This window comes from Oryctolagus cuniculus, chromosome 1 (assembly GCF_964237555.1).
Source record: "Oryctolagus cuniculus chromosome 1, mOryCun1.1, whole genome shotgun sequence".
NCBI lineage: Eukaryota > Metazoa > Chordata > Mammalia > Lagomorpha > Leporidae > Oryctolagus > Oryctolagus cuniculus.
In genome coordinates, this window is record NC_091432.1 from 227374348 (window position 1) to 227399401 (window position 25054).

Here is a 25054-nt window from a genome sequence, read left to right on the forward strand (position 1 = left end):
GTGCAGCCGAAATACCTGAGTATCAGGGTGGGTGCACAGGGCCCCGGCAGCTGGAGAACACGCTGGAGACCAGGAGGGGTGGCCTGTCCTGTAGGGTCACGGGTGACCAGGGTCGGTGGGGCCTGGCTGGCCCGCTGCACCAGCAACCGGACACACAGCAGCTCCCTGGGGTCAAGGGGACCTAAGGGACCCCCGGTCCCCGTCAGACGCCCCTGGGGAGATGGGTCTGACCACTGACGAATAGGAAATGAGAAATCAGGTCAAAATGCTCCCAATTTCCTGCACGTCTCAGATGTTGTTTTCTTACGTGGTTGGGCCGTATTGTAACCTGGTTTATTGAAAGGAGTCCGTTTCAAGATTCATCAAATCAATAAAGCGAAGAGGAAAAGAAAGATGAAAGAAACAATAACAACATTTCAATTTAACTTTGGTGACGTTGGCCTCAGGAATTTCTGTGCTGGCGAGACGCTCGGCGTGGGCGGGGCGGGGCCTCGGCCGTCCACTGCACGGGGGCCTGGAGCCGGGCAGCCGTGCCTCCCATGTCCGCCTGCAGCTCACCACTTGGACCTGGGTCTGTGCTGCTTGGCCCTGCCCGAGGCCCCACCTCCCGGCTCGGCTCTGGGGGCGTCTGGTCAGCTGCTGCAAGTCCCAGTTGCTGGTGCCACCGGCCCCACGCGGGGCTGTCTGCGGTGCAGTCCCTTGGGCCTTAAGGGTCCTCGGCACCCCAGACCCTACCAAGCCACATGGAGTTTGGGGGGTCAGGGTGAAGACTCCCAAGAGGGGTGAGACTGTGTATTGCCCACTTGCCAGCAGACCCTCCAGCCTGGGAGGGGGCCGCCCGGCACCCCCAGCCCGTGTGCTCACGCTGAGGGCGGCCTCTCCAGAGGGCACCGGCCCTGCCCCCCAGGGACCACTGGTGCAGCCGACCTCTCCAGTGCAAAACCCCATCGGGTGCTGAGGGGTGGTGGCGGGATGGGCCGGGCGGCCCCACCCAGGACCAGACCTTGGGCGTGGGCACTGAGGAGGGGCAGAGACAGCGGCAGGGAGGCAGGGGGCCGCCTGGGCTCACTCGAACGTCTCCCACTGTTTCCTGAGCTGCTCCACCGAGCCTGGGGCCGGGCTCACGTCCTGCTTGGTTTTCTGTAACAGATCTTCAAAGGGGTCCCTGGCCTGGTGAGGGGCGGAGGGCTGCAGGGCCGGCTCCGGGCCCGGAGGGGGTCTGGGAGGCAGGAGCGGGGGGTCTCCAGACCTTGGCGCCAGCCCCTGCTTGGCCTCAGCAGCCCTGGCGCTGGAGCGGGCCAGGGGCAGCGTTCGGATCATCGATGGGGCAGCGGCCGGGAGGCCAAGCGGCTGCAAGGGGCTGGTGTGGGCACCCATGGGCCCCTGGCCAAAGAGGTTGGGCATGGAGAGGGCGGACAGGTGGGGCTGGGACCGGTGGGGGCCACAGAGGCCGGAGCTGGACAGCAGGAGGCTGGGGGCAAAAGCCGGCCCCAGGGAGGCAGGTGGGACCCCGAAAGGCCCAGGCGCCAGGGAACGCAGTGGCAGGGTGGGTGGGGTAGCTGGCACAGGTGGGACAAAGGGGTTGAGGGGCGGCTGTGGGAACGGGGAGGGGGTCCCCGCGGTGGGGAAGCCAAACTGCGGGGTGAAGGGGGTGGCTGTGTTGGGGGCGGCAGGACGTGGCGGGAGGGTGCCTGGCCAGGCTGTGTTAAGTGGGTCCAGGAGGGCCAGCAGGGCGTCGCTGCCTGTGGGCACAGCTCCTGGGGCCGGACTGAGCGGCTGCAGCAGTTCAGGGGGGCCTTGGGGGGCGGCGTTGGGGAGGAGCCCCGGGAACAGGGCTCGCCTTTCTCCATCGATCGGCGGCGGCCGCTCCGAGAAGTCCCCGAGAGCAAGGCCGCTGGCGGCCTGGAGCTTGGCTGGACGGGCGATGGGTGGTGGAGGCACGATGCCCAGCTCTGGGGTCTTCCTGCCCTGGGGTCGGGGAATGGTGATGTTGCCTGGAGTCGGGGTGGGCACCTCCTCCTTCTCGCTGGGGTTCAGGGCGCTGTCCCGGCCCTGGGGCCTGCGGGGCAAGGCCAGGGAGCTCTCCAGCAGAGCTGAGGGCTTCTCGGGGGAGGCGGCCAGGGGCTTGCTGGGGATGGCCATGTCGTCCTGGCCCAGGCTCCACAGCTTGCTGTAGGGGTGGGCGAGCTTCAGGGCCATCGCCATCCCGAGGCTCCTCTCGCTCCTGCCCAGGTCGAGCCTCTGTTGGGAGGGAAGCAGTGGCTGCAGGCTGACCAGGGACAGATGGGGGACAGTGTGCACCTGTTCCCACCCTCTTCTCTGGGGACTTGCAGCCTTGGGGAGCCACCCCAGGGCACCAGGCAGATAACCAGAGCCGGCCGGGCTCCCACCCAGGCTTTCCCCACTCCTGGCACAGACGGATGCCACCGTCTCCTGGCCGTCCACGGGCCCAACTTTCCTACTTCTCAGGGCGTGGTGAGGGGGGCTCAGGGCCTGGTCCCATGCACCCTGGCGGGGAGAAAGCAGGGCTGTGTCACACCCAGGCTGGGGGGCCCTGCTCTGAGTGCTGGGGTCGGGTGGGAGCTTTGTGAATTGCACAGTGTGACCCAGGGACCACCAAGTCAGCAGGAAACTGAGGCACGGAGAGGGGGTGCAGTGGCTCAGCAGGCACAGTGGCAGGGCTCACTGCACGGCTCTTCCAGGGAGGCACGGTGGGCACAGGTGCCAGGGCCAAGGCTGGCCTGGGGGCCCAGGGGACAGTGGGCTGGAGCACTGTCCAGCAGGTTCTAGCAGCTTCCACAGCGCTCACCGTCAGGGTGCGGTTTGCAGTCAGCCTGACCCTGAGCCTCGGCTGTGGCCCTTGGGAGAGTCACTGCTTCAGCCTCAGCCTCCTGCACGGTCGTACGGGGGCCCTGCCTCACATTAAGCAAGCTCCCCCAGTCCCGTCTCCTGGGCCCGCGCTGTACCTGATAGTCGAAGGTCCCTGGCTGCTCCCTCAAGTCTTTGGGGGCCCGAAGATCCTCCAAGCTCTTGGCCTGGCCCAGTGGCTGCAGTGGGGCCTGCATGTCCAGGCTGCTGAAGACGTCTTCCAGGAGGTCGATGCTGGCGGCGCGGTCAGGGGGAGCTGGGCCAGGGCCCAGGGGCTCCCGCACTCGCTGCTCCGGACTCTCCGCCTCCTCGCCCTCCGCGCTGTCCGACTCCTTGAGTGTCCGGTACGGCTGCGGCCTGGGAAGAGACAGAGCTGGCTGGATTCGCGGCCCAGGCCCCCAGGGCAGGAGCAGGCAGCCCTCAGCCCCCAAGTGTCCAGGCCTCAGGGAACATGGCCAGGAGCGTCCAGGACAGGACGGCCGGGTGTCCCCACGTGTGCTGGATCCTGGGCAGCAGCAGAGACGTGAGCTGGGTGCTCTGACCAACCTGGGGCTGACCTCGGGCACGTGGCGTTGGCTCTTGCTGGCACTAGGGAGCCCCCAAACCACAGGCCTCTCATACAACAGGCGAGGGGGGCGGGATGGGGAGGGGGATTCACAGGCAGACCGACGGGTTCCTGTCCCCCCTTGCTCCCTCATTTGGTGACCAACAAGTAGCTGCAGAAACGGGTCCTGTACATGGCTGCTGAGGCCTGAGCTGGGCAAACCCCCCGGTGTGTGTGTGGGGGGGGCAGCTGCCCAGGGTGCCCCAGATCTGCAGGGGGAGCTCGTGCTCACGCAGTGCCAGCCCTGCCTGCGGGGCCTGGGGCACGTCACTTCACCTCTGAGCCTCAGCTGCTCAGCGGTGGTGGTGCTGACCTGAGTCACCGCAGTGCCTGGCACACAGCGCACATGGCGCCGGCAATAGCTGGGGAATGTTACAAGCACGTGGGCTCTGTGCAAACAGCCTTCTGTCCACTTGCAAAGCAAAACCTCGCAGGCCATCCAAGTGCGGGGAACAGAGCATTCCTCTAGCTTCCCTTTCCCACTGTCCTGGGCCCCAGGGCCCCGGGCGGGTTGGAGAAACACGCGGAGAGACGGTTCCTGGGTCAATCCTGACCCCTAGTGGAGATCCAGGAGAGCGCATCCTCCAACCCTGAGACTGGGGCTGACTGGTACTGGTGGGTCTGGTGGGAACAGTGCTTGGGGCGCTGGTGAAGTGGGGGAAAGGGCGCCACCTGCTGTTCAAGAGCAGGCTCACCCCGACGGCCGGCTGAGAGACCCAGGGGAGGGGAGGGCTCCGCCCAGCACTGGCAGGGACCTCAGCCTGTGCCGCATCCCTGAAGCAGGCAAGCAGCCGAGGACATGGGAGGTCGGAGAAGGCCAGTGGCCCTCCCTGTGTCACACAGCATGGCACTGGGGGTGGAAATGGAAGCCAGGTTTGGGACGACCCCAGAAGTGCCTCGCTCGCTCTGACCGAGCCATCTGAGCGAGGAATTCAGACGTCCAGCCAAGCCTCGACACAATGAGCGGCAGAAGGGAACTGAGCCCGCGCCGTTAGGAGGGCCAGCTCCCCCATCAGCACACCCGGGCCTGTCCTGACATTTGGGACCACGCGCTAAGGACGGGGGCGTCCATCCATTCACACAGAACGCGAGGGGGCCTTGGCCGTGACCTGATGGACTCCTTGGTGGGCGAGTCCGGGGAGCACCTGCAGGCACAGGCACTGTGGGCACTGGGCAGGGGGCGGATTCCTCTCCCAGTAAAAACCACCTCGCTGACGGACAGCAGCTGGCTCTGCTCCATCCCAGCTCTGAAGAACTCGTGGGTGGAGGGCAAGACCTGGGGGCTGATGCCTCTTGCTTGCTTTCCAGTTGTTATCTGCAGTTAGTAGGAGCTCACACTGCCAGTGGCAACAGTAGAAGCCATCTTGCTGAAGCCCGGCAGACTGGGGCTTGGCAGCACCGCGTGCATGTCCCCTGTCACTGAGACGCTGACTCCCCATCTCCCGGCTTTTACGACTCAGGACCCAGCAGGTGGTAGCCATCAGTTCCATTCACCATCAAGTGCGCTTTTCCCTCCAACGGGACTGCCTATCACCTCACTCATCCGTCGCCCCGGCCCCTCGCGGGCTGGTGGAGGCCCACGGGGGTGGCGTCCACCCTGCAAACTGGCACGAGGCACCTGGAGGGCAGCAGCTCCACACAGCTCCCCCCCAAACACAGGGCCGGCAGCAGCATGCCCCCCCCCCCCATGCAGCCCAGTCACCACGCCGAGCCCGGGACGCGAGAGAAGCAGGGAGAGACCATTCAAAGGGAGCAGAGAAGAACAAGCTTCCGGTGAAGCCAGAGCTCGGGCCCTCTTCCCGCTGGCACTCATCGTCAGAGGAGTCCTCGGACAGGAAGACGGCATAGTGTCGCAAGGGCTTTACCAGGCTGGGCAGAGGAAGAGAAGAGAAGAGAGAACAGGCAGTTAGGGGCGCGGCGGGGCGGGGAGGCTGGGGACCGGGAGAGGCGGGATGCAGGCAGTGTGTGGCCAGAGCCCCGGGAGCGTGCTGCCGCCTGGATGATCCCCACGCGTGTTCCTCACTGCCCTGTTCGCGCAGTTAGCACGTGAGGCCACCCAGGTTGTCAGCCATCAGAAGCCGGCGCACAGTCAGGAGTCAGGAGGCAAAGGGGCAGTTGTATAGGTCGCCCTGGGCCCACAGGTTCTGTATGGAAAATATTTGGCAAAAATGTCACGTACGTAAGAAACGTGAACAAGGGCTGGGCGCTGTGGCGCAGCGGGCTGAGCCACCGCCTGCGAGGCTGACAGCCCATGAGTGCCGCCTCGAGTCCGCCCTGCGCTGCCTCTGATGCAGCTCCCTGCTAAGGCGCCTGGGAAAGCAGCGGATGGCCCCAATGCTGGGACGCTGCTATCCATATGGGAGACCCTGATGGAGTTCTGGGCTCCTGGCCACTGCGGCCATTTGGGGAGTGAACCACTGGATGGAAGAGCTCTCTCTCTCTCTCCCCACCCCAACTCTGCCTTTCAAATAAATAAATACATCTTTAATGAAAGAAATCGAGAAGCATGAGCAGATGCCTTCCCCCTACTGTTTCCCACCCGACGGGGCCGAGCGACTGTGCACACAGCGTCCACTCTGTATCAGGTGCTGCAAGTCACCGAAACGGCGGAGAGTCCACGCGGGCTGGGCGTGGTGATAGCAAATCCCACGCCCTCCTGAGTGTCTGTACCCTGGGCGGCTGGGAGGGGTCCTGGGGGAGCAGCCCCCGCGGACACGGAGAGGCAGAGTGCCACAGGCTCTCTTGTTCACTTGTGGGAAAGTGCTAGAAAAGAGACGGCAAGGTCCGAGCCCAGGCGGCAGGGACGCCCCCTCCGGCGCAGGTGGCAGGCGCCCGAGCGCTGGGGCCACGGCTGGGGGCCGGGAGGACGTGGGTGATTTCTCCTTCTGCTTCCTTGTGCTCTGCCGGGAGCTCATGGACTTGAGTGATCAGGAAGAAGGCAAGTTGCTACAAAAACAAAAAGCATGCCCGAGTGAGCCGGTGGGGGGGCGCCTGCGAGGAGGCCCCTCCCCAAGGCGGGCCAGCTCTCGGGTCCCCCTTGGAACCTCTTCAGAGAGTCTTTCTCATCTGTGATGTGGAAATTAAATATTCATTGTTATAAAAAATACATCTCCCTTGTCAGCCACCTGTGAGTGCTTCCTCTATAAACACAAACACAACACCCAGCCCCGGGACGCTCCACATCGCGCTCCCATGAATTATCCACTGGCCGGGCCCAGGGAAAGGGGGCTGGGCCAGACAGGCCTCGGTTCAGATCCTGGGGAGCCTGCGTCCCTGGCCTCTGCCCGAGGACCCCCGGCGAGGTGAGGGTGAAGTGGGAGGGCGGGTGGAGCCGCAGGTGTCGGAGTGGGGCCACCTCTGCTCTCTCCGGCCAGCCGAAGCCATCTCCTTCCCTTCAGAGTTGTCTGAGGAAAGGGTAATGTGGACTCTGAGTCCCACGAGAACTGGTGCCGGCGCTGTGGCACGGCAGGCTAAGCAGCTGCCTGCGTCACCGGCGTCCCCACAAGTGCCAGTTCGAGTCCCAGCTGCTCCATTTCCCATCCTGGGGAAGTGTTCAATGATGGCCCAAGTGCTTGGACCCGGATGGAGTTGCAGGCTCCTGTCTTCGGCCTGGTCCAGTCCCCGGCTGTTGTGGCCACTTGAGGAATGACCCAGTGGATGGAAGCTCTCTCTCTGTCCTTGTCGCTCTCTGCAACTCTGCCTTTCAAATAAACAAAATAGATGTAAAAAAAAAAATTACAGGAGAGCCGCAGCTGGAGGGTGAATGAGGGCTTCCTGTGTCGCTGCAGGCTGGCCAGGTGAAGTCTGTTCTTGGAGGTGGAGGCTTGTGGGGGTCACTAGGCCGGGATCACACACCAGGCGTGGGCTCCCCTCCAGGCCGCCTCCCTGGCTGCAGGGACGCCACAAGCCTCAGCCCCTCCTGGACTAGAGGGGGCGGGCGCTGGCCCAGGAGCGGCACTTTCCTCTGGCCTCACGGCGGGTCACGTGACTGGCAGAACCGTGCCCTGGCCTGCCTCTGCCATCTCTCTGCACGAAGCCGGCCGAGCAGCCGTCCAGTCTCCACTGTGCTGCCGTCGGGTGCCTGGCGAGTGACCCCACGGAGTGAGGTGGCGGATGCGGCATCACGACGCTGGCAGGGTGGCTGGTCGGTGTCAGAGTGGGCAGCAGCGTGCAGGGAGCGTGGAGGGAGGGCAGGGATGTGCTGCCTGGGCAGGGGCAGGGCTGCCTTGGGTGGTGCCAGCCCCGAGCTCCAGGCTGGGCAGAGGCAGCACATCCCTGCCCTCCCTCCACGCTCCCTGCACGCTGCTGCCCACCCCCGTGCCCTCCAGCCCCCTGGCCTGCGTTTCAGCAGTGTCGCCGTCTCTGAGCACCCAGGGTCCTATAACGCCCCCATGTGCCTGTCCCCTCGCCCCTCCTGGCTCATCGGTACATTCCCTGCCCTTCAGTCTTGGGGCCATGGTCTAAAGGGCATTTCTGGGGGGCCCAGGCGGAGTCTGCTTTCCTGGCTGTATGTCCTGGTGCCTCCCACACCACTGAACCTCTCACACATTCCGTACCTCAGCTAAGCCGCTCGAGGGTCCCTGGGGTGCAGCACTAGCACAGTGGGCAGCTCCGTGCTGCCCCGCCCTGCCATGGGGGAGGGGGTGGGACCACGCCGGGGCAAGGGCATCAGGTATCCCGGGGAAGGCTGGGCAACACGGTGCTGGGGCCTCCCAGACCTCTCTGCAGCCCGGCAGGAAGGCATGGCCGCGCGGCTCATGCAGAGGGCGAGCCCTGCTGAGTCCAGCTGTCTGTCCAGCCGTGTACCCGACTACGGGGCACCTTCTGCCTGTTGGCTCTGTGCAGACCCAGCGCGGGCTGGCTGAGCACTGGGTGAGGGGTACACGTGGCCGAGGGACCTGGCCAGGAAGCGATTCCAACCCAGGCGGCCCCCTCCAGGGCAGGAGACGCGGGCCCCTGCGTGGGTCAGGCAGAATGAGGTTCTCCAGTGGCCCTCAGTCCCTCGCCAGTGCCTTCCTGACCACTGGCCCTGCACACGGCCCTCCCTGGCTTGGACACGAAAGCACAGATGACCACAAGGCACAAGAGAAGATGCCTCCAAACCTGCCAGGAGCTCCTGGATTCCCACGAGAGCCGACAGCCTGCGCGTCCACTGTCAAAACCAGTGCCTCCCACACTCTGACGGCGGGGATGCCGAGGGGTGGGGTAGGGACGGGGTAGGAACTCCGGCTCACGAGCCCTGTTCCTGGCTCCCCTGGCCTCCACGAGAGGCCCAGGATGACGCGCCACCTGGCTCTTAGAAGCGACAGGGTGCCGGGGTGGACACTGGCTGGGGTTCGGTCAGCTCGGAGCTGCATCAGGCCCGGCCACACGGGCAACGGCGATGACACTGGCTGCACAAGCGTTGGGCTGAGTGCTGCCCGTACAGTCTCCCACGAATGCCTTTCCACATCCCCACTTTGCGGACAAAAAAGAAAGAAAAGCAAAGCAAAGCCCAGGCTCAGAGAGGGCGAGTCCCTCGCTAGGAGTCACACAGCTGCCTGACTGCAGGGCCACGGGACCCTGCCCCTTTGGCTCCCTGGAACTGAAACAATGAAGGGAGAGATGGGGTGTTCCCCCCTTCTACTTTTTAACAGAAAGGTGCGATTTCCAAATAAACTTATTTAAATTCAGCGGCTCGTGCTCTCCCACAAAACAGTCAGATATTTGTCAGAGATAAAGGATGAACCGTCGAAAACGTCCAGGTTTAAATTTTTTATTAGCTTAAGGCAGAATTTGAGAAGAAGAGAAAAAAAAAAAAAAAAACTGTATCTCTTCCCTCATTAACCCAATTCAGCTACTACCCTGCAGTCTGCCACCCAGCACTTGCCTGGATTTCACTGCACACAAAGGGCTGCCTGTGAAAAGGCGGGTCGTGGCGAGCGTGGCTACCCAGCGAGGACCGCCGGAGTCTGGGGGCGACAGAAGGGGCCGCTGTCCGTCACCGCTCAGACCCCGCCATCCCCCCACGGCTGCCGCCGCCTCTGCCCACCTCGTCTGGGCGCAGGGCTCCTGTGCGGATGACTTGCGAGCCCTGTCTAATGTTTGGTTTAACGTGTCGCCGGGTAGTGCACGCGTGTGACAGTGGTGACAGGCGAGGCTGTTCCTTTTTAAATACCATGTCAGAGACACGGGCGTCAGGGAGCGGGACGAGCTCTGTGCTCTCCTTCGCGCCGGGACCGCGCCGGCTCAGTTTTTAATGAGGAAGATCTGCATCTCCAGAGTTGGTTTTTTTTTTTTTTTTCATGTGTCACATCGCGTGGACAAATCAGCAGCACGTCACGCTGGCCCAAAATGAAATGCTGACAAATGTAGATATTTCAAATTTAATTGACATTTAAATGTACTTGAGATAAAGATGGGGGGTGTGTGGAAAAACCCAGCCGGGGCTTGGCCTCCGGAGTAATGAAGGGGAGCGGGCGACTGCTGTGTGGAGGACCCTTTCACCCCAGCACGTGGCACGGTCACTGCCACAGGCCTGGCCACCTCCATGTTCCCTCCATGATGGGGCTCGGCCGTGGGGGCAGCTGATGAGCAAGGACGGGCCCGAGGTCGGGGCCAGGTCCTGCTTCGCAGAATCACCACGACCCTCCCCTCCCTCTCCAGCCTCCACTTGGCTGTGAGGATGGGGAATGCCACAGCCCTCCTGAGGGTCTCAGAGAGGCAAACAAAGATGTCAGGGATTTTGCACAGTGCCCAGCGCTGACCCAGGTACCATCGGCAAGCCACATCCGCCTGCCAGCAAACAGATTCTGGGTGATGGTCCCCCCATGCAGGCTTGGCCCTGGCTCCTGGGGAGCAAGATGGTGCTCCTGCCATTGCAGCCTTTCTGGCCAGCATGGGGGCCTGGGGAGGCGGCACGGGCACAGGGTTTCCATCCCAAGTACAGTGGCGGGGTGACAGTGTGAAAGCTGAGAAGAGCAGGCCCAGGGTGTCGGAGTTCAAGAGAAGAGGCCGCAGGGCTGGCAGGGAGCAGGTGGTGGCGGGCTCGAGGTAGTACACGCGCTGAAGGTGACGTGGGAGGCTGGGGTGGTGCCACGAGGCCGTGGCATGGCAGACACAGCCGGGAGCAGGAAGTCTTACCGGCTGGGTTGCCCCGATGTCGCTCCCTCTCGGGTTGGGTGAGGCCCAAAGCCACACTCACACATCTAAAGCTGAAACACTTCCCCACCCGCATGCGCACTCCTTCCTGCCTGCCTGCTCCCCGCACCAATCTTGCACACGGCACTCCGCTGGCAGAGCTGTGGCTCCTGCGCGGCTGCCCAGACCTTGGCCGGGTGGGAGGTTAACCGCCAAGATGACACGACGTGTGGGAGCACTGGGCACGTGACAGCCACCTGCGAAATGGCAACCTGGCGTGTGGGAGGGGCGAGGCCCCTCGGAGGGGCCTGAAGGCACTGGCATCTGCAGGATGGGACCCCTCCTCCTTCCTCAAGCACCCCACAGGCGTGGTTTTCCATGAGGGCCGCACTCCCCCTGCGCTGGCCGCTCCTGGGAACAGCCCCCACCCCAGCGGCCAGGCTGGCATGGCTGAGAGACAGCAGGGTCTCGGGTCTTCCTGGGGGCTGCTTCGGATCCTTGGAGGCTCCTTGTGGGTGGGGTGGGGGCTTCTTGGCAGTCCTTGCTTTTCCAGTTGGGCACAGGCTCCATGTCTGCTCCAGGCTTGGCTTTGTCGCAGGGCCCAGAACCCACTGGGAGGAGGGTGCGAGTCGGGTCAGGAGCTTCTCATTCTGCTAATTGGGTCTGTGACCTTCTGCTCGGGTGTTTGGACTCCTGGCCGCTCAGGGAGTGGGTCCTGGCAGCCTGCCAGGGGGTAGAGCCGAAGACAGCTGCCCCCAGCCCCGGGGGCCCAGGGCCCAGCTGGCATCTTGCAGCCCTGCTCCCAGGCCTGAGGAGAGCTCCCGGCTCTCAGAAGGCAGAGCAGGGCAGGGCAGGTGCCGGCAGCTTCGGAGCCTTGTCCTGATCACGCCTGGCACATGGTGGGTGGCGGTCACCTGGCACCCCTGCCACATCTCTAGGGTACAGAGCTGGTACACGGCGCCTCGCGTTCACGGATTCCTTTGTTCATTCAAGCATCCAGAAAACACCTCTGAGCAGAGGCCCCGGCTAGGCTGTGGCCAGGGACAGGAGTCACGGCCGAGGATCACCCGGCCCCTGCCCAGGAGGGGCTTCTGACTACTGGGGGAGGGGTGTTGCAGGTGCGCATGGGACATGTAAACTGAAAACGACAACACGGAGTCCGCCACGATGTCCAGGAAGCCTGCCGCCGTGTGAGGGCCGAGGCTGCACAGGAGCCACGATGTCCAGGAAGCCTGCCGCCGTGTGAGGGCTGAGGCTGCACAGGAGCCACGATGTCCAGGAAGCCTGCCGCCGTGTGAGGGCCGAGGCTGCACAGGAGGCCGGTGGTGCGGTCCCTGCCAGCTGAGGAAGTGACCGTGCAGAGCCAGGCTCCTTGGATGGCAGCGCGCTTCATGCTATGCAGAGGGCAGGCTGCACGAGGTCCTGCCCACACCCCGGGCCACCAGCCACACTATCCCCGTTGTGATCTGTGGCCACCTTTTTCCAGCGTGCGTGCATGCCTTGCTGAGCCGGACAGTGGCGTGGGGCTCTCAGAGCTGCCTCTGGGCAGGTTCTCACTGCTTTCGGTGGCTGCTTCTCATCCCATTTTCGTCTTGCGGGGCCTTCGTGCTGGGGTCCGGTGAGGCAATGCTGACAACCAGACACTCTAGTTTCCGGGTGGCCTGCAGCCGTGTCGCTCCTCTCTCCTTGCCCAAGGGGAAACACTCGGACCACGGTGGACACTGCTTCTGTGGCAGTGAGCCCCGATTCCCAGGCCCAGCCTCGGGCGACCAGAGGGGAGGCAGAGTGTGCAGCGCTGCTGTCTGGGCAAAGCCAGCCTGGGAGTGGATGCCCAGTCCTGTCTCCAGGACAGCAGAGTGCAAGGGACTCTGGTCCTGGCACCTCCTTGCCCAGGGGACCTCGGGAACACAGGCCACAGACACTTCCTGAGCCTGCGTCCCTCCCTGTGGAGGGAAACAACACTAGCCTAGGAGGCTGAGAGTACCACAGGGGCTCAGCTGTGCCTCCTGCTGCCTGGCCTGTACCCCACAGCCTCTCCCTCTGAACCCTAAGTCCCAAGTGCCAGCCCAGAAGCGGGTACTCTGGGGGGGGGGTGTGGCCAGCACCACCCTGAAGAGAAACAGGACCCCAGCATGAATCAGCACGCGTCATCTGAAACACGCAGGGAATGTCTTCTCTAGGGTCTTCCCGAAGGGTTCTTCAGCAGACATTGGTTTGAAGGGAGCAGGAAACCCACTCTCCATTGAGGCAGAGAATTTGATGTGGGACAGTTTCACTTTGGGAAAAGCAAGAGAACAAGGGTCGGCGTGGCAACCCCTTGTCAAGGTGCCCCTTTTAGAACCTAGGCAGCGGGCACTGTGGAGGTTTCCCGAGAGTTTTGCTCAAGGAGCAGACGGATGGGTGAACGCACAGGTGGAGCAATGGACGGACAGACGTCGGCTGGGGAGAAGGGACAGCTTTCACGATGGACTGGCCGGAGGCTGCTGGGCCTGGATGGACCCCAGTGCGCTGGGCCTCTGCAGGGAGCGGTCTGATTCCTAATCTGCTCCGTCTTGTTGGCCGTGGAGCTAATGATTTAATGAGCTGCTGGAAGTGAGAGCCGGGGCGAGAAGCCAGGAGCCCGGACTCCTTCCTCGTGACTTCAAAAGTCCTGCATCCCTTCCTGCTGCCCGGAGTCTCCAAGTTTCCGATGCACTTTGATATTCCCAGGGGAGACAAAGATCGGCGATTCCAGAAAGCCCGGGCCAGATGAAAGTGCCAGGCACCGAGGCCGTGTGCCCGACCCAGGCCCCCTCGGCTCTGCCTCCCAGCACGGGGCCCGGCCGACAGGTTGGTGGAGCCGCTCCTGCCCCCCACCCCCACCCCCCAGAACAATATTTTATGAGGAGTCTGTTTTATTAAAATATTTTCCGCTGGATGCTTCCTGTGTTTCGAGAAGTTGCTCTTGCCAGCTGGAGCTGATGACAGTTGAGAAAAACACATCCAAGTGCTGCTGTGACGCGGCGCTGGGAGGTGGGGGTGGCGGTGCCGTGGGGGCGGGGCAGGCAGCCTGGGAAACTCGCCGGCTGCACCACAAGTAGCCCTGGCGTTGCAGGGGTGCAGCACCCCTCTCCTCATTCGAACAATGGGAAATGAACCCCTTGGAACGGCATCCCCGAACGCACGCCCCCGATGCTTCACGGCGCAGCCACTGTGGCGGGTGCTTGCAGAAAACCTGTTCTCAGTTTGCTGTCCCTGCTGGCTTGCCAGCCCGCCAGGCCGGCCCCCGTGCTCCCACTGGGTCATTCTAACCCCAAATGTTTCCCAACATGCAAACAGTATTCACTGCCCAAGAAACTAACTGTGATACTGGCGCGGTTCAGGCACAGCTCTGGAAAATGGGCTTATCAGATGCTGGCCCTTAAGCAGGCACGGAAGAGTCACTTCCCGTCAGTGGGCCCCGAGAAGCCTCTGCTGGCTGCGGTAGGTGGGGTACCGCTCTCGGCTCCGGTGTGGAGCTGGGGTGGGCTGGGCCTTGCAGAAATATCTGAGGTTACAACTCAACAGCTGCAGGTCCGGGACCCTGAAGCCCAGGCCAGGGTCGCAAAGGCTTAGCACGGGTGACTCACAAGAAACGTGACTCGTCTCATCGCCCTCTGGAGCAACCGCTAGCATCCAAGGACTCTGCAGCCTTCTCTCCACAAGGGGGCAATGCTAATCCACGCCAGGCGGGGCTGGGAAAAGCTCTCAACAACCCTGGGATCCACTGTGCAGAGCAGAAGTGAAACCCACTCCCAACTTTAGCAGTACCCTGTTCCAAAGTACACACACACACACACACACACACACTGAGAGCTGTCAGGAAGGCTCGTCCCATCAAAACGACGCAGTGGCCTCAAGCAGGACCCAGGCGCGAAGCAGAGCATCCTGGGAGAGCCCCCGCGTCCTGCGCCTGGGCCAGGCCACGGCTGACATTTCAGAACTGCTTCTTCCTTTAGGCTTCCTCTCTGGCTGGGAGCCGCCCTCCCTCTTCACTCCTTCACCTGAGAGATCTGCTGACGGGTGGGGGCCGCGGGGGCATCTCCCCTTGCTGCTCAGAGGCCTCCAGGGTCCCTTTCAGGCTCCCCGCCGCGACCTGAGACCGGGCGTCACAGGGAGCCAGGCTGTGGCTGCCGAGGGGTCTGGGCAGAGACCAAGGGCCGTGCGCCTCGGGGAGAGGGGAGGTGGCGCTGCCTTCCCCAGACAGCCTGGAGTCGGGGCTGTCCCCACTGCCAGCTCCGCTCAGCCTCTGGCCACAGCTCGGTGCCCGCCGCACGCATTCACCTCATCTCTCCAGCAACTACTCAGCAAGTGACTTGAGCGGGTCTGTGCTAGGGGCTGGGTGGAACCCCTGGGGGGCTGGGGGGCGGTGTGTACAGGAGCCAAACCACAGTGAGATAAACCAGAGCACAGGGGAGCAAGGGTCCTGGCGGGGCGCTCATGGGTCAGGACGGACTTGTGTACAAGGGGTCTTCCAACAAGTTCACGAACAGCACGTATGATGAGAAAACCAGGCATGCGTCACCAAATGTTTAGCACCAACATGAACACATCTTCACTCCATCCCCTCACGGACTTTTTCTAGCACCTTTATATAAAGTCCAAGCCGCAGGCACCATGAGAACCACTGGGCCTAGCACATGGTGGCCTGTGTTAAGCAGGTGGTCTCCCTGGCCAGCTTCCTGACCCCTACCTACACACCACGTGCTGGGCATCAGAGGCCTGGCACCTTCTGGGCCTGTCTGGGTGCCCTGAGGGCACTGGGTCCCCGCAGACAGAGGCAGGCACAGCGGTGGGCTACTCACTGCTCAGGGCTGGACACCGACGTCCTCCGGCCTTCCGCTGGGATGTTGCTCTTCGGTCTCTTGACCACGTGTGGACGGGGCGGGCGCACCTAGAACGGGAGATGCCCAAGAAGCAGTGAGTGGGGAGAGCCGGACAGGAACCTTCTGGAAGCTTTGAATGCGCGGCCCCAGAATACACACTTAGGGACCTTCAAGGTACAGGCAGCAAAAGCCCCGCCTACCACAGAAACACCCCTGGTTAATCTGCAGAACATTCGGGGTTAGTTGGAACTCTGTGGCCTCTCAAATCAGCACGGTTCTCCCAAAGAGCACGGTCTCCATGTCACAGCGTGAGGACAGCGTGGCGCTGTGGGCTGGCGAGGGGACGCCCGCACGGGACTCGCAGGAGGCGGCCCCTTCGGCGGCGAATCCTCCCTGGCCTCCCTCAGGAGCCCAGACACTGCTGTCACAGAACAGGGGGGCTTCACTCCGACTCGCTGCCTGCACCCACATCGCTTACTCTGCTTCCTCTCCGGCTGGATCTCCGGAAGCTTATTTTCCTCTTGGATGGCAGGGAGGAAGGCAAAGAATAGTATCAGGAGTGCCAATGCAAATGCGACACTGTATTTTGCTCCCCAGGGCATCCCCGTGCCAGTCCCCCCGGCGGAGCTCAGCCCGGCTGCTGTACACCTCGCGCGGCTCAGCTCGCTGTGTGGACCCGGCCTGCGGGTTGGTGGTGGGCATGGTGGTGGGGGGCAGAGGCCTCTCCCACCCCGCAGCCTCCGAGGCAGTGATGAGATGGGTCTTTCTGTCCTGCTGCGTCTGACAGCCACACAGGCCAGAGCCTGCAACGGGCGTCAGGCTGAGGACTCCCAGCTGTGCTCAGGAGACCCACTGGGTCCTTAAAACTGGGCACCGCCATTCCTGAACATTTCCAGTGGCACAGAGGGGAGGGCCGGGAGCGGGGCTGTCTGTGCATTTCCCTGCCAATAAAACTGAACCAGCATCCTGGCGCTGGGGGCTGAAGACACCGTTGCTGCATTTCCCCCGGCCCTCTCCCTGAATGAGGGCCGAGGAACACAGGTCACGGACGGTGCCTGCGTGAAAGGTCGGTCTTTATGGGGCGTCGCCGAGGCCTCAGGACTGTACCTGCCTGCTCGAACCATGTGCTTCCTCTGGACTGGCTAGTCCCTGGCAAGTCTGAGATGTGGCAAAAGCCAAGTGCGTGCCACCACACCTGCTGGGGTCTGTGGGGTTACTGGGCCTCTGCAGGGTGGGGCGCGGTACCCAGGAGGGGCTCTGGCCATGCCCATCCTGCATGGCCCCTCTGCTTGGGTAACGTGGACATCCAGTGACTGCCAGGGTCACTGCCATCCCTCCTAGCACCCTGCACTGTGCCTGGAGTACCGTGGTTGCCCAGCAGGGCTGTTAGAGACAACTGAAGGTAGCTGTGTGCCATCCAGCAAGTGCACCATACTGCCGCTGTCACTGCCACTGTCATCAGAACCGTTGGCCCTTCTGCACACGCTCGGGAGCGTTTGAACAAATGGCTCTGCCCACCCCCCATCCCGATCCTGAATGGGTTTCCCCAGTCAGAGCGAGGTAAACAGGATCCCCAGGCTGGGGCGATCCCCCAGGATGCTCCCCACAAAGGCAGGAGTGCAGCTGGGTGCAGGAGCAGCTCTGCCCCTGCCCGGGGCGGCCCTGGGGTGCGGGGAGGGGGGCTTTCAGGCAAGGTCAGACATTAAGGCCTGTCAGCTTGGCCTTGCACAGGGCTGCTCCCTGCTACAATAAAGGCGGGTTAAGAATGTGAACTTGTGGCTGAAATGGGGGGATTAAGTTTGTGGCAACTTCAACTGAACTTGCAACGTGGTGAAACATGGGGAAAAAGAACAACAGAGCTAATTAGACGAGCTGAGCTGTCAGAGTGCCGCTGAATGGCTCAGCGCCAACAAACAAAAGGAATGGGTTGGCAATCAGCGGGATCGATGGAGGAGACTGCTTCATTAGGGATGATAAAACAGACAGTGCGGGGAGGGGGGGGGAGGGGCTGGCAGCACGGAGGCAGGGGAGGGAGGGCAAGGCACAACGGACCAGAGATCGTCCCCCCCGGCACGCACGGCTGCAGGTGCACCCAGAGCCACACACACCTGATCAGGGTGGACAAAGTGGGACAGACAACTGCGCTCCCAGACAGACAACACCCAGACACTAGGAGGCCTCGGGGCTCCAGCTACGCAGCCGCCTAGACACTCACAGAGGCATGCACAGGAGGTGAGGGCACATGTTCGTGCATCTCTCTCTCTCTGTCTCTCTCTCACACACACACACACACTCTCTCATGGCCGCAGACCACAACCAGGCACAGACACACATGCAGCCAAAATGGTTTAATTAAGCCTGCATCGCAAGATGAAGCAGACATGTCCCGTCATATTTCAGTGAGCACGTCCGTCTTTCTGGGGTGCCCAGGCAGGGTGGAGGGGAAGTGGCCCACACGCACCCCAGCGCTGGCCCCACCCGGGCAGGAGCCCAGCGGTGCCGGGGGAGAAAACGCTGAGCAGGGACTTCCAGCTCTGTTCCAGGGGGCCTGGCAGGGAGAGCTGGGAAGGCAGCCAATTCCCCACTGGATTTAAAACCTGAGAAATCTAAGTCGGCAGGGTTAAATGTGTATTGAATACAAAAGCACCGAGTCCATTTGATTTTAATGGCGAGCAAGAAATAATAAATACGGAGCTTAGGAAGCACCTCGCGTGCAGGCTGCGCACTGCCTGCTCCTCCCGGACGGGCCCTGGCATGGCCCCCAGGTCCATAAGACACTGGTGTGGTTTGCTTCTGCTTTTCCCTTTCTCTTCTCTTCGAAAAGAAAGCCCAAGTCCTCTGGCCACATCTGGACTGCAGCCACAGGGCCCGGGACACACAGCCCCTGCGGAAGGGCTGAGTGGCAGGCTCCCCGCTGCTTCTGCCAGCGCCGTCATGGACGTGGGAGCTTGTCAGGCCCTGGGGGGCTCCAGTCCCTGTGTCCCAGGCTCTCACCGAGTGTGCAGGGGAGTCCACTGGAAAAGCCTGCGTGAATGCCAGCAGAGGGACGTCTCCTAAAGCCTGGGGGACCACGGGACTCTCTGAAAACACAGCCCTTCTGGGGCTCCCAGATTGGTGTCTTGGTGGCCCTGCTTGACAGATGTGCCCACTGCATGCCAGGGGCTGCGCCAGGTGCCACTCATGCATGACCTCACTACCCTCACTGAGTGGGAACTGCTATGCCCATTTCACAGATGATGAAACGAAGGCTCTTGCCTAAAGTCCCTTGGCCAGGAACCGGCCAGCCTGTGATTCAGACCAGAAGGCCTCTTTGACCTCCAAGCCCAGGATGCCCAGCTGGACACCTATGTTTGCAGCACGCCACAAAGCCAGGGGGTGCAGCTCCGTGTGTCGGGCTAGCCACCTCCAGCACCAGCCCAGGGGCACGGGCAGCTGGGCTCTGGCTGTCTGTAATGGCCATGTCTGCCCCTGACCCAACTCCTCAGTGCCAGGGGGTGTGGCTGATGAGTCCTTTCCCACCCCCTCCCCCACCCGAAATCCGTGAGACTACCCGGAATCCACTGCTGCTGACCCCATTCCTGAAGTTTTTCCCGGGGGAATGATCCTGACCTGAATCATGCTTCCTGACCAAGTCCCTGTCCGCCCTGCATCCCAGGTCTCCAGGGGGAGTTTGGAGAGCTGCTCACGGGCTGTCACTCAAGGGACAGGGAGAGGCAGTGGACGGGGCAGGTGGGACCTCACAGGCCAGCCTCTGTAGCCTCGGCTACAAGCTGGGGGACAGCTCATTTCTGGGCTGTTGTCAGGCTCAAGGAGACAGTCATGATGCAGGCCCCGTTCAGTCCTAGGCACGTGAAAAGTATTGGATAAATGTAAAACAAAAACATTAGGAAAAAGAGACAGAGAGATAAGACACACAGAGCTCCCAGCTGCTGGCTCACTTCCCAAATGTCTGCAAAGACCAGGACTGGGCCAGGCTGGAGCTGGGAGCTGGGAGCTGGGAGCTGGGAGCTGGGAGCGGAGGCCAGGGCTCCCAGGTGGGTGGCAGGGCCTGACCACTTGAGCTGCTGCCTGCTGGGTTCTGTGCTGGGACGGCAAGCTGGAATGGGGAACTGGGTGCTCGGACGCAGGATGCTGGGGTCTCAACAGCAGGCCAAGTGCCCACCCCTCAATACATGGGAGTTCTTGTCACTGCTCCGTCCCTGCTGGGCTCTGACCACGCCTTAGAGATTCCGCGGAAGCCCAGCCAGCTGCTCATGAACCTGTTTCCACTTCCACGGAGGCGGAGGGTCCGGGGAGCTGGGAGTTCAGGAAAGACCACAGCTTCCAGAGTCCTGAGACCCTACCTACAGTCGAGGAAGTGGGGTTAAGCTATCAAGCGTCAGCTTTCTCATCTCTGAAATGGGCGTTGACAATGCCACCCGCACTGTTGAGCCACGTGGTGAGGTACCCGGAAAACAGCTTGCTGACTGTTAGATCCCGGGAAAATGCTGGCTATCAGGATGCGGGGCCACTCCTCAGGGCCACAAGAGGCAGCACCCTGCTCAGTGAGAGGACGTTACCAATGTCCACCACATTCGTTCCCACAGACAGACGTGAGGCTCACGGAGCTTCCAGCCTTGCCCGGGGTCACACAGCGTCAGCATCTGCGCCTGGCTCTGCTGACTCCTCAGGTCACGCTCCTAACCTCCGCACTAAAATGCTCAGTGCATCGCCCAGGGCCCGACCCTGCAGGCGCTTCCAGTGACAGAGTGGGAGCCGCCCGCCTTTGCCGGCTGGCTGGGCCACAAGGGTGTCCGTCATGCAGTGTGGCTGGAACTCCAGACTCAGGACCCTCCTATCCCTCCAACTGCCACACACGGCGGCCAAGCAGCTCCAGGGAGCGTCTGCATCCGCCCACGGAGCAGCTACCCAGTGGGTGCTGGGGGCAGGCACCACGGGTTCAACACAGACACGTGGTTCAGCCCAGCTTCTGTGCCCTTGAGAGAGAGAACTGGACATGCGCACTGTAGAGGGCATGACGGGATGGGACACCCGTTTGTGGGGTCCTCCCATCACAGCTGGCCCCTTTTCTAAAGCTGTGGAGTGGTGGCTGTTGTGAACCGTGAACCAACAAACTCCTGCATTGGTCGACAGCCCTCACCAACCAGTGCTGGCAGGTTCCCCACGCACATGCACCTGCTTGGGGTATTACAGCCGACACTTAGCATGGCACCCACGCCCAGGACTTGCCCGCAGCACTGCCCTTTAAACACGCACGGGGCGGCTCACCCACTCTGTTCTCTGACTCTGGCGGGTCAGCCGCGTTGTGTCCTGCGTGTTCGCTGCACTTGGCGCTTCACGTGGGAAGGTGGATCTCCACGTGTGGCCCCTGTCTGCTTCTGAGCTGGCCCTGTATTCTCTGGGTGCACCTCTGTCCCCGGGGAGAGGACATCGATTGTATTTCCAAATCAAGACACAGCGGGAGTGAGCCCCCTGCTGCTGGGCTTAGGCTTCTTTTGCGGTGGGGCAGACGCATCTGGAGCCAGGCTTTTAAAACTCATTGGCTGGAAACACAGCTCCCCGCCACAAGATGCGCTCCAACGATGCACACCCAGCACACACACGGCACATAGCGGCACCCCGCGACCCACGGCTCTACCCTTCTAGCCGCTGGGCTTAATGAGAAAAAGGGGACAGAAGCCCGGAAAAATGCAAGTTCAGGCTCATGCCACGCAGAGAGGGAAGCTGAAGAAACCCGGCTCCCGGATGTCTTTGGCCAGGCAGGAGAGTCCACACTCCCGGGGTTTAGTGAGGCCGGGCACAGAGGGCTCAGGCAATGTTAGGCGGGGACAGCAGGACCACCAGCTACTCACGGGCCTCCAGCGCTGGATCTTGGGAGGCGGCGGTCGGGTGGGACGGAGTCTTTGTGGCTGCATTAAAGTGGAAACTGCAGACGTCAGTGTGCACCGAGATGGTTCTCGGAGCATTTCCGCATGGGGACTGGGGGACAGCGTTTCTAGCTCCCCAAGCCAGTGCCACAGGGCCGTCCTCGCCGCCTCCCCCTCCCTCACTCCCACCTTCCCTAATGGCCTGGGCACCCTGCTCTGATCTCCTCTGCCATTCTCCACACGGGACCAGGGGACCCTCTGCAACGCAGGGTCACACAACACGCCACACTTCAGCACTCCCTCCCACCCAGCCTCCACGAGAGCAGCCCCTTAAGTGGCCCTGAGCTTTGATGCCCTGTCTCTGGCCTGCCCTTCGGGGTGCAATGACCTAGCCCACCCCACCCAGCCCGGAACATGTGTTCTCATCCTTTGAGACCTTGTCCGGGTGAGGCACTGCCCCCAGGGTTCCCACTGCCCAGTACTTCCTGTGACGTGGGACTTGGTGGGAAGTGTCTGGCCCTCCACCCCATCCATGGCTATGTCCAAATGTCTGGATTCTTGAGGGATTCACGCCCATGTTTGCAGAGGGACATGTGGCACTTGGAAAAGAAAATACCTGCTTGGCCTTTTGAAATCGTGATTTGAACCAAAATCTACAGAGCTCCTTATCTTAAAAGTCCAGCTCTGTCCTCACACAGCCTGCACACCTGGATGCACCGGGCAGGTGTGGAGATGGGTGGGCAGGGTAATGGGAGTAAAATTCCAGGGATGGGCATTTGGTGTGGCAGTTAAGATGCCCCACTTCTGAGTACCTGGGTTTGGGTCCCGCCTCCACTCCTGAATCCAGCTTCCTGCTTATGCACACCCTGGGGGGCAGCAGGTGATGGCCCAAGTAGTTGGGTCCCTGCCACCCATGTGGGAGACCCAGATGGAGTTCCCAGCTCCTGGCTTTGGCCTGGCCCAGCCCTGGCTGTTGCAGGCATTTGAGGAGCAAACTAGCAGAAGGGAGATCTCTCTTTGCCTTTCTAAATACAAACAAACAAACAAACCCACTTGAGAGGCTTCCAATCGGCTCCTGCCTTTGTCACTCAGTTCATGATGATACATTGCTATCTGACAGTCTAGACCTGGCCTGGCCAACAGAGTAGGCAGTGGCTGCATGAAGTGATTCCACACGAGTGCCATAGGGCACCAGCATTGTGGTGTAGTGGGTTAAGCCACTGCCTCTGATGCCGGCATCCCATATCAGCATCAGTTTAAGGCCCAGCTGTTCTACTTCCAAGCCAGCTCCCTGCTTGGAAAGCAGTAGAAGATGGCTCAAGCCGGCACCGCAGCTCAATAGGCTAATCCTCCGCCTGCGGCGCCAGTACACCGAGTACTAGTCCCGGTCAGGACGCCGGTTTCTGTCCCGGTTGCCCCTCTTCCAGGCCAGCTCTCTGCTGTGGCCAGGGAGTGCAGTGGAGGATGGCCCAAGTGCTTGGGCCCTGCACCCCATGGGAGAGCAGGAGAAGCACCTGGCTCCTGGCTTCGGATCAGTGCAGTGCGCACCTCGCCGGCTGCGGCACCCATTGGAGAGTGAACCAACGGCAAAAAGGAAGACCTTTCTCTCTGTCTCTCTCTCTCTCACTGTCCACTCTGCCTGTCCAAAAAAAAAAAAAAAAAAAAAAAAAAAAAAAAAAGATGATGGCTCAAGTCCTTGAGCCCCTGTCACCTACATGGGGGACCTGGAAGAAACTCCTGGCTTTGGCCTGGCCCAGCCCTGGCTGTTGCAGCCACTTGGGGAGTGCACAGCAGATGGAATATCTCTCTTTCCCTATTTCTTCCTCTCTCTGTAACTCTGTCAAATAAGTAAAATCTTTAAAAAAAAAAAAGTACTATAAGCTCAAAATACATACTAGATTACAGAGACTCAGTGAGTGAAAAGAATGTGAAATACATCATTTATAAATTTTTCATTGGTTACATATTAAAAATGATACTTGAGATATATTGGATTAAATTTACTCTGAAAAATAATTTAACCTGTTTCTTTCTAAGTTTTACTTATTTATTTTCATTTTATTTGAAAGACCAAAAAGCAGAGATAGACAGAGACAGAGAAAGACGGAGAGAGACAGAGAGAGCTCTTCCATTCACTGGTTCACTTCTCAAATGCTCACAATAGCTGGGTCCAAAGCCAGGAGCCCAGAACTCAATCCAGGTCTCCCATATAGGTGGCAGGGACCCGTACCTGAGTGTGCCGCTGCCTTCCCGGGGTGTGCACGTCAGGAAGCTGGAATCTGACATGGAGCTGGGCCTGGAACCCGGCACTCAGATATGATGGGATGTTCAGGCGTTTCAGTTGTGTCAAACGTGCCCAGTGCCCATCCCTCTTTTAAAAATAGCTGTTTATTGAAACATTTAGAACCACCTGGGAGTCACTTCTCTGCACAGTGTTGACTTAGGGTACACTTGGTGGGAGTGAGACTCCGATCTCTAACCTGCCTGGCTCCTGGAGGGGAGGTTGCACGCCACAGGCACCCTTGATCCCTGGTGCCTAGCACGAGGCCTGCCATCGGGACCTGAAGGACGCTGGCAGGGAGACCTGGTGGGGGGTGGGGCTTCCTCGTGGCCCAGCTTGTCTGGTAGACAGGCACTGTGGGTTCCCGGAAGCCACGCCACCGGCAGGGAGTGAGGGCTGACCTGACCTGCGCTTGGCGACCCAGCTCTGCCTGAGGGCTGGGGATGCTGCCTTGGAGGTGGGCATGGATGCCGCGTTTCTTCCCCTCCGTGGCTTCCAGGAAGTATGGGGGCACAGGGGAACAGAGCACCCCAGTTCACACTGCTGGCGAGGAAGAGAGGACAGGGTGGTCCCCGCTCCACGGGTGCAGGCTGCGCCCTCGGGCGGGATGCCCCCTCTCAGGCCTTCCCACCACCTCTCTGCAGCTTTTGACTTCCTGACTTAGTTATCTGAAAGGCAGAGAGACATAGATGTCCCACGTGTTTTTTTGTTTTTTTTTTTTTTTTTTTTTTTTTTTTTTTTCCACTCCTCAAATACCAGCAAGAGCTAGGGCACAGGCCTAGCCAGGCCACAGCCAGGAGCCAGGAGCCAGGAACTCAATCCAGATCTCCCACATGGGTGGCGCAGGCCCAAGTACCTGAGCCGTCACTGCTGCCTCCCAGGGTGTGCATCAGCCGGAGCTAAGCGGGAGTGGAGCCAGGACTCAACCTGATGAGGGACGCAGGCATCCCAAGTGTTGTCACAACTGCTGCACCTGACACCCGCCCCTGCTTCTGGGTGACTGCGTTCTACAGGCTTCCTGTCCCCACTGCTTCTCGTCTTGGGTCCTGGCTCTTCCCGACTCTGCTGGGAACAGTGAGCAGAGCTCAGGAGGCAGCTTCCGGCAGTCACACAATCTCACACAGCCCACCTCCCCACTTACTCCCTGGGCTACTCCGGCCATCGCTGCACCCCTGCCGCCTCCCTGCCCTCACCCACGGAGCGGAGTGCAGTGACAGCACCACCCGCCCGGGAGGGCTGGGACGAACCCGGCAGCACTCCAGGCTCTCCGTGCGGAGCGGCCCAGATGTCGGTGACTGTGACTGGCAGCAGGCTTCCCTGCCCCCAACCTCTACACCTGTTTCTAGAGAGGACTTAAAGAGAACTCGCGCCCCATCATACCACCTGCACGGTCCCATCAGCCCAGGGGAAGGCTGTCTTCCGGGAAACACACCTGGGGGACGCGTGGTGTTTAGGGAAGGGCTTTTCCCAC

At 61.4% G+C, this 25054-nt stretch overlaps 1 protein-coding gene across 11 annotated transcripts in view; it reads right to left on the bottom strand.

Annotated features, from left to right (window-relative positions):
• Positions 1-311: 311 nt before the first annotated feature.
• DENND1A (DENN domain containing 1A) overlaps positions 312-25054 on the bottom strand; it is a 558482-nt gene continuing 533739 nt past the window's right edge. For 6 of the 11 annotated variants that reach the window (XM_070056538.1, XM_051855354.2, XM_070056527.1 and 3 more), the window contains 5 exons: positions 21288-21344; positions 15415-15503; positions 5213-5341; positions 2967-3225; positions 312-2241 (listed from right to left, as the gene is read on the bottom strand). In XM_070056538.1, coding sequence (XP_069912639.1) covers positions 1066-2241; positions 2967-3225; positions 5213-5341; positions 15415-15503; positions 21288-21344 — 1710 coding nt within the window. In that variant the 3' untranslated portion in view covers positions 312-1065. The remainder of the gene's footprint in view (positions 2242-2966; positions 3226-5212; positions 5342-15414; positions 15504-21287; positions 21345-25054) is intronic. The other 5 variants (XM_070056525.1, XM_070056519.1, XM_070056536.1 and 2 more) reach the window with 3 other exon arrangements.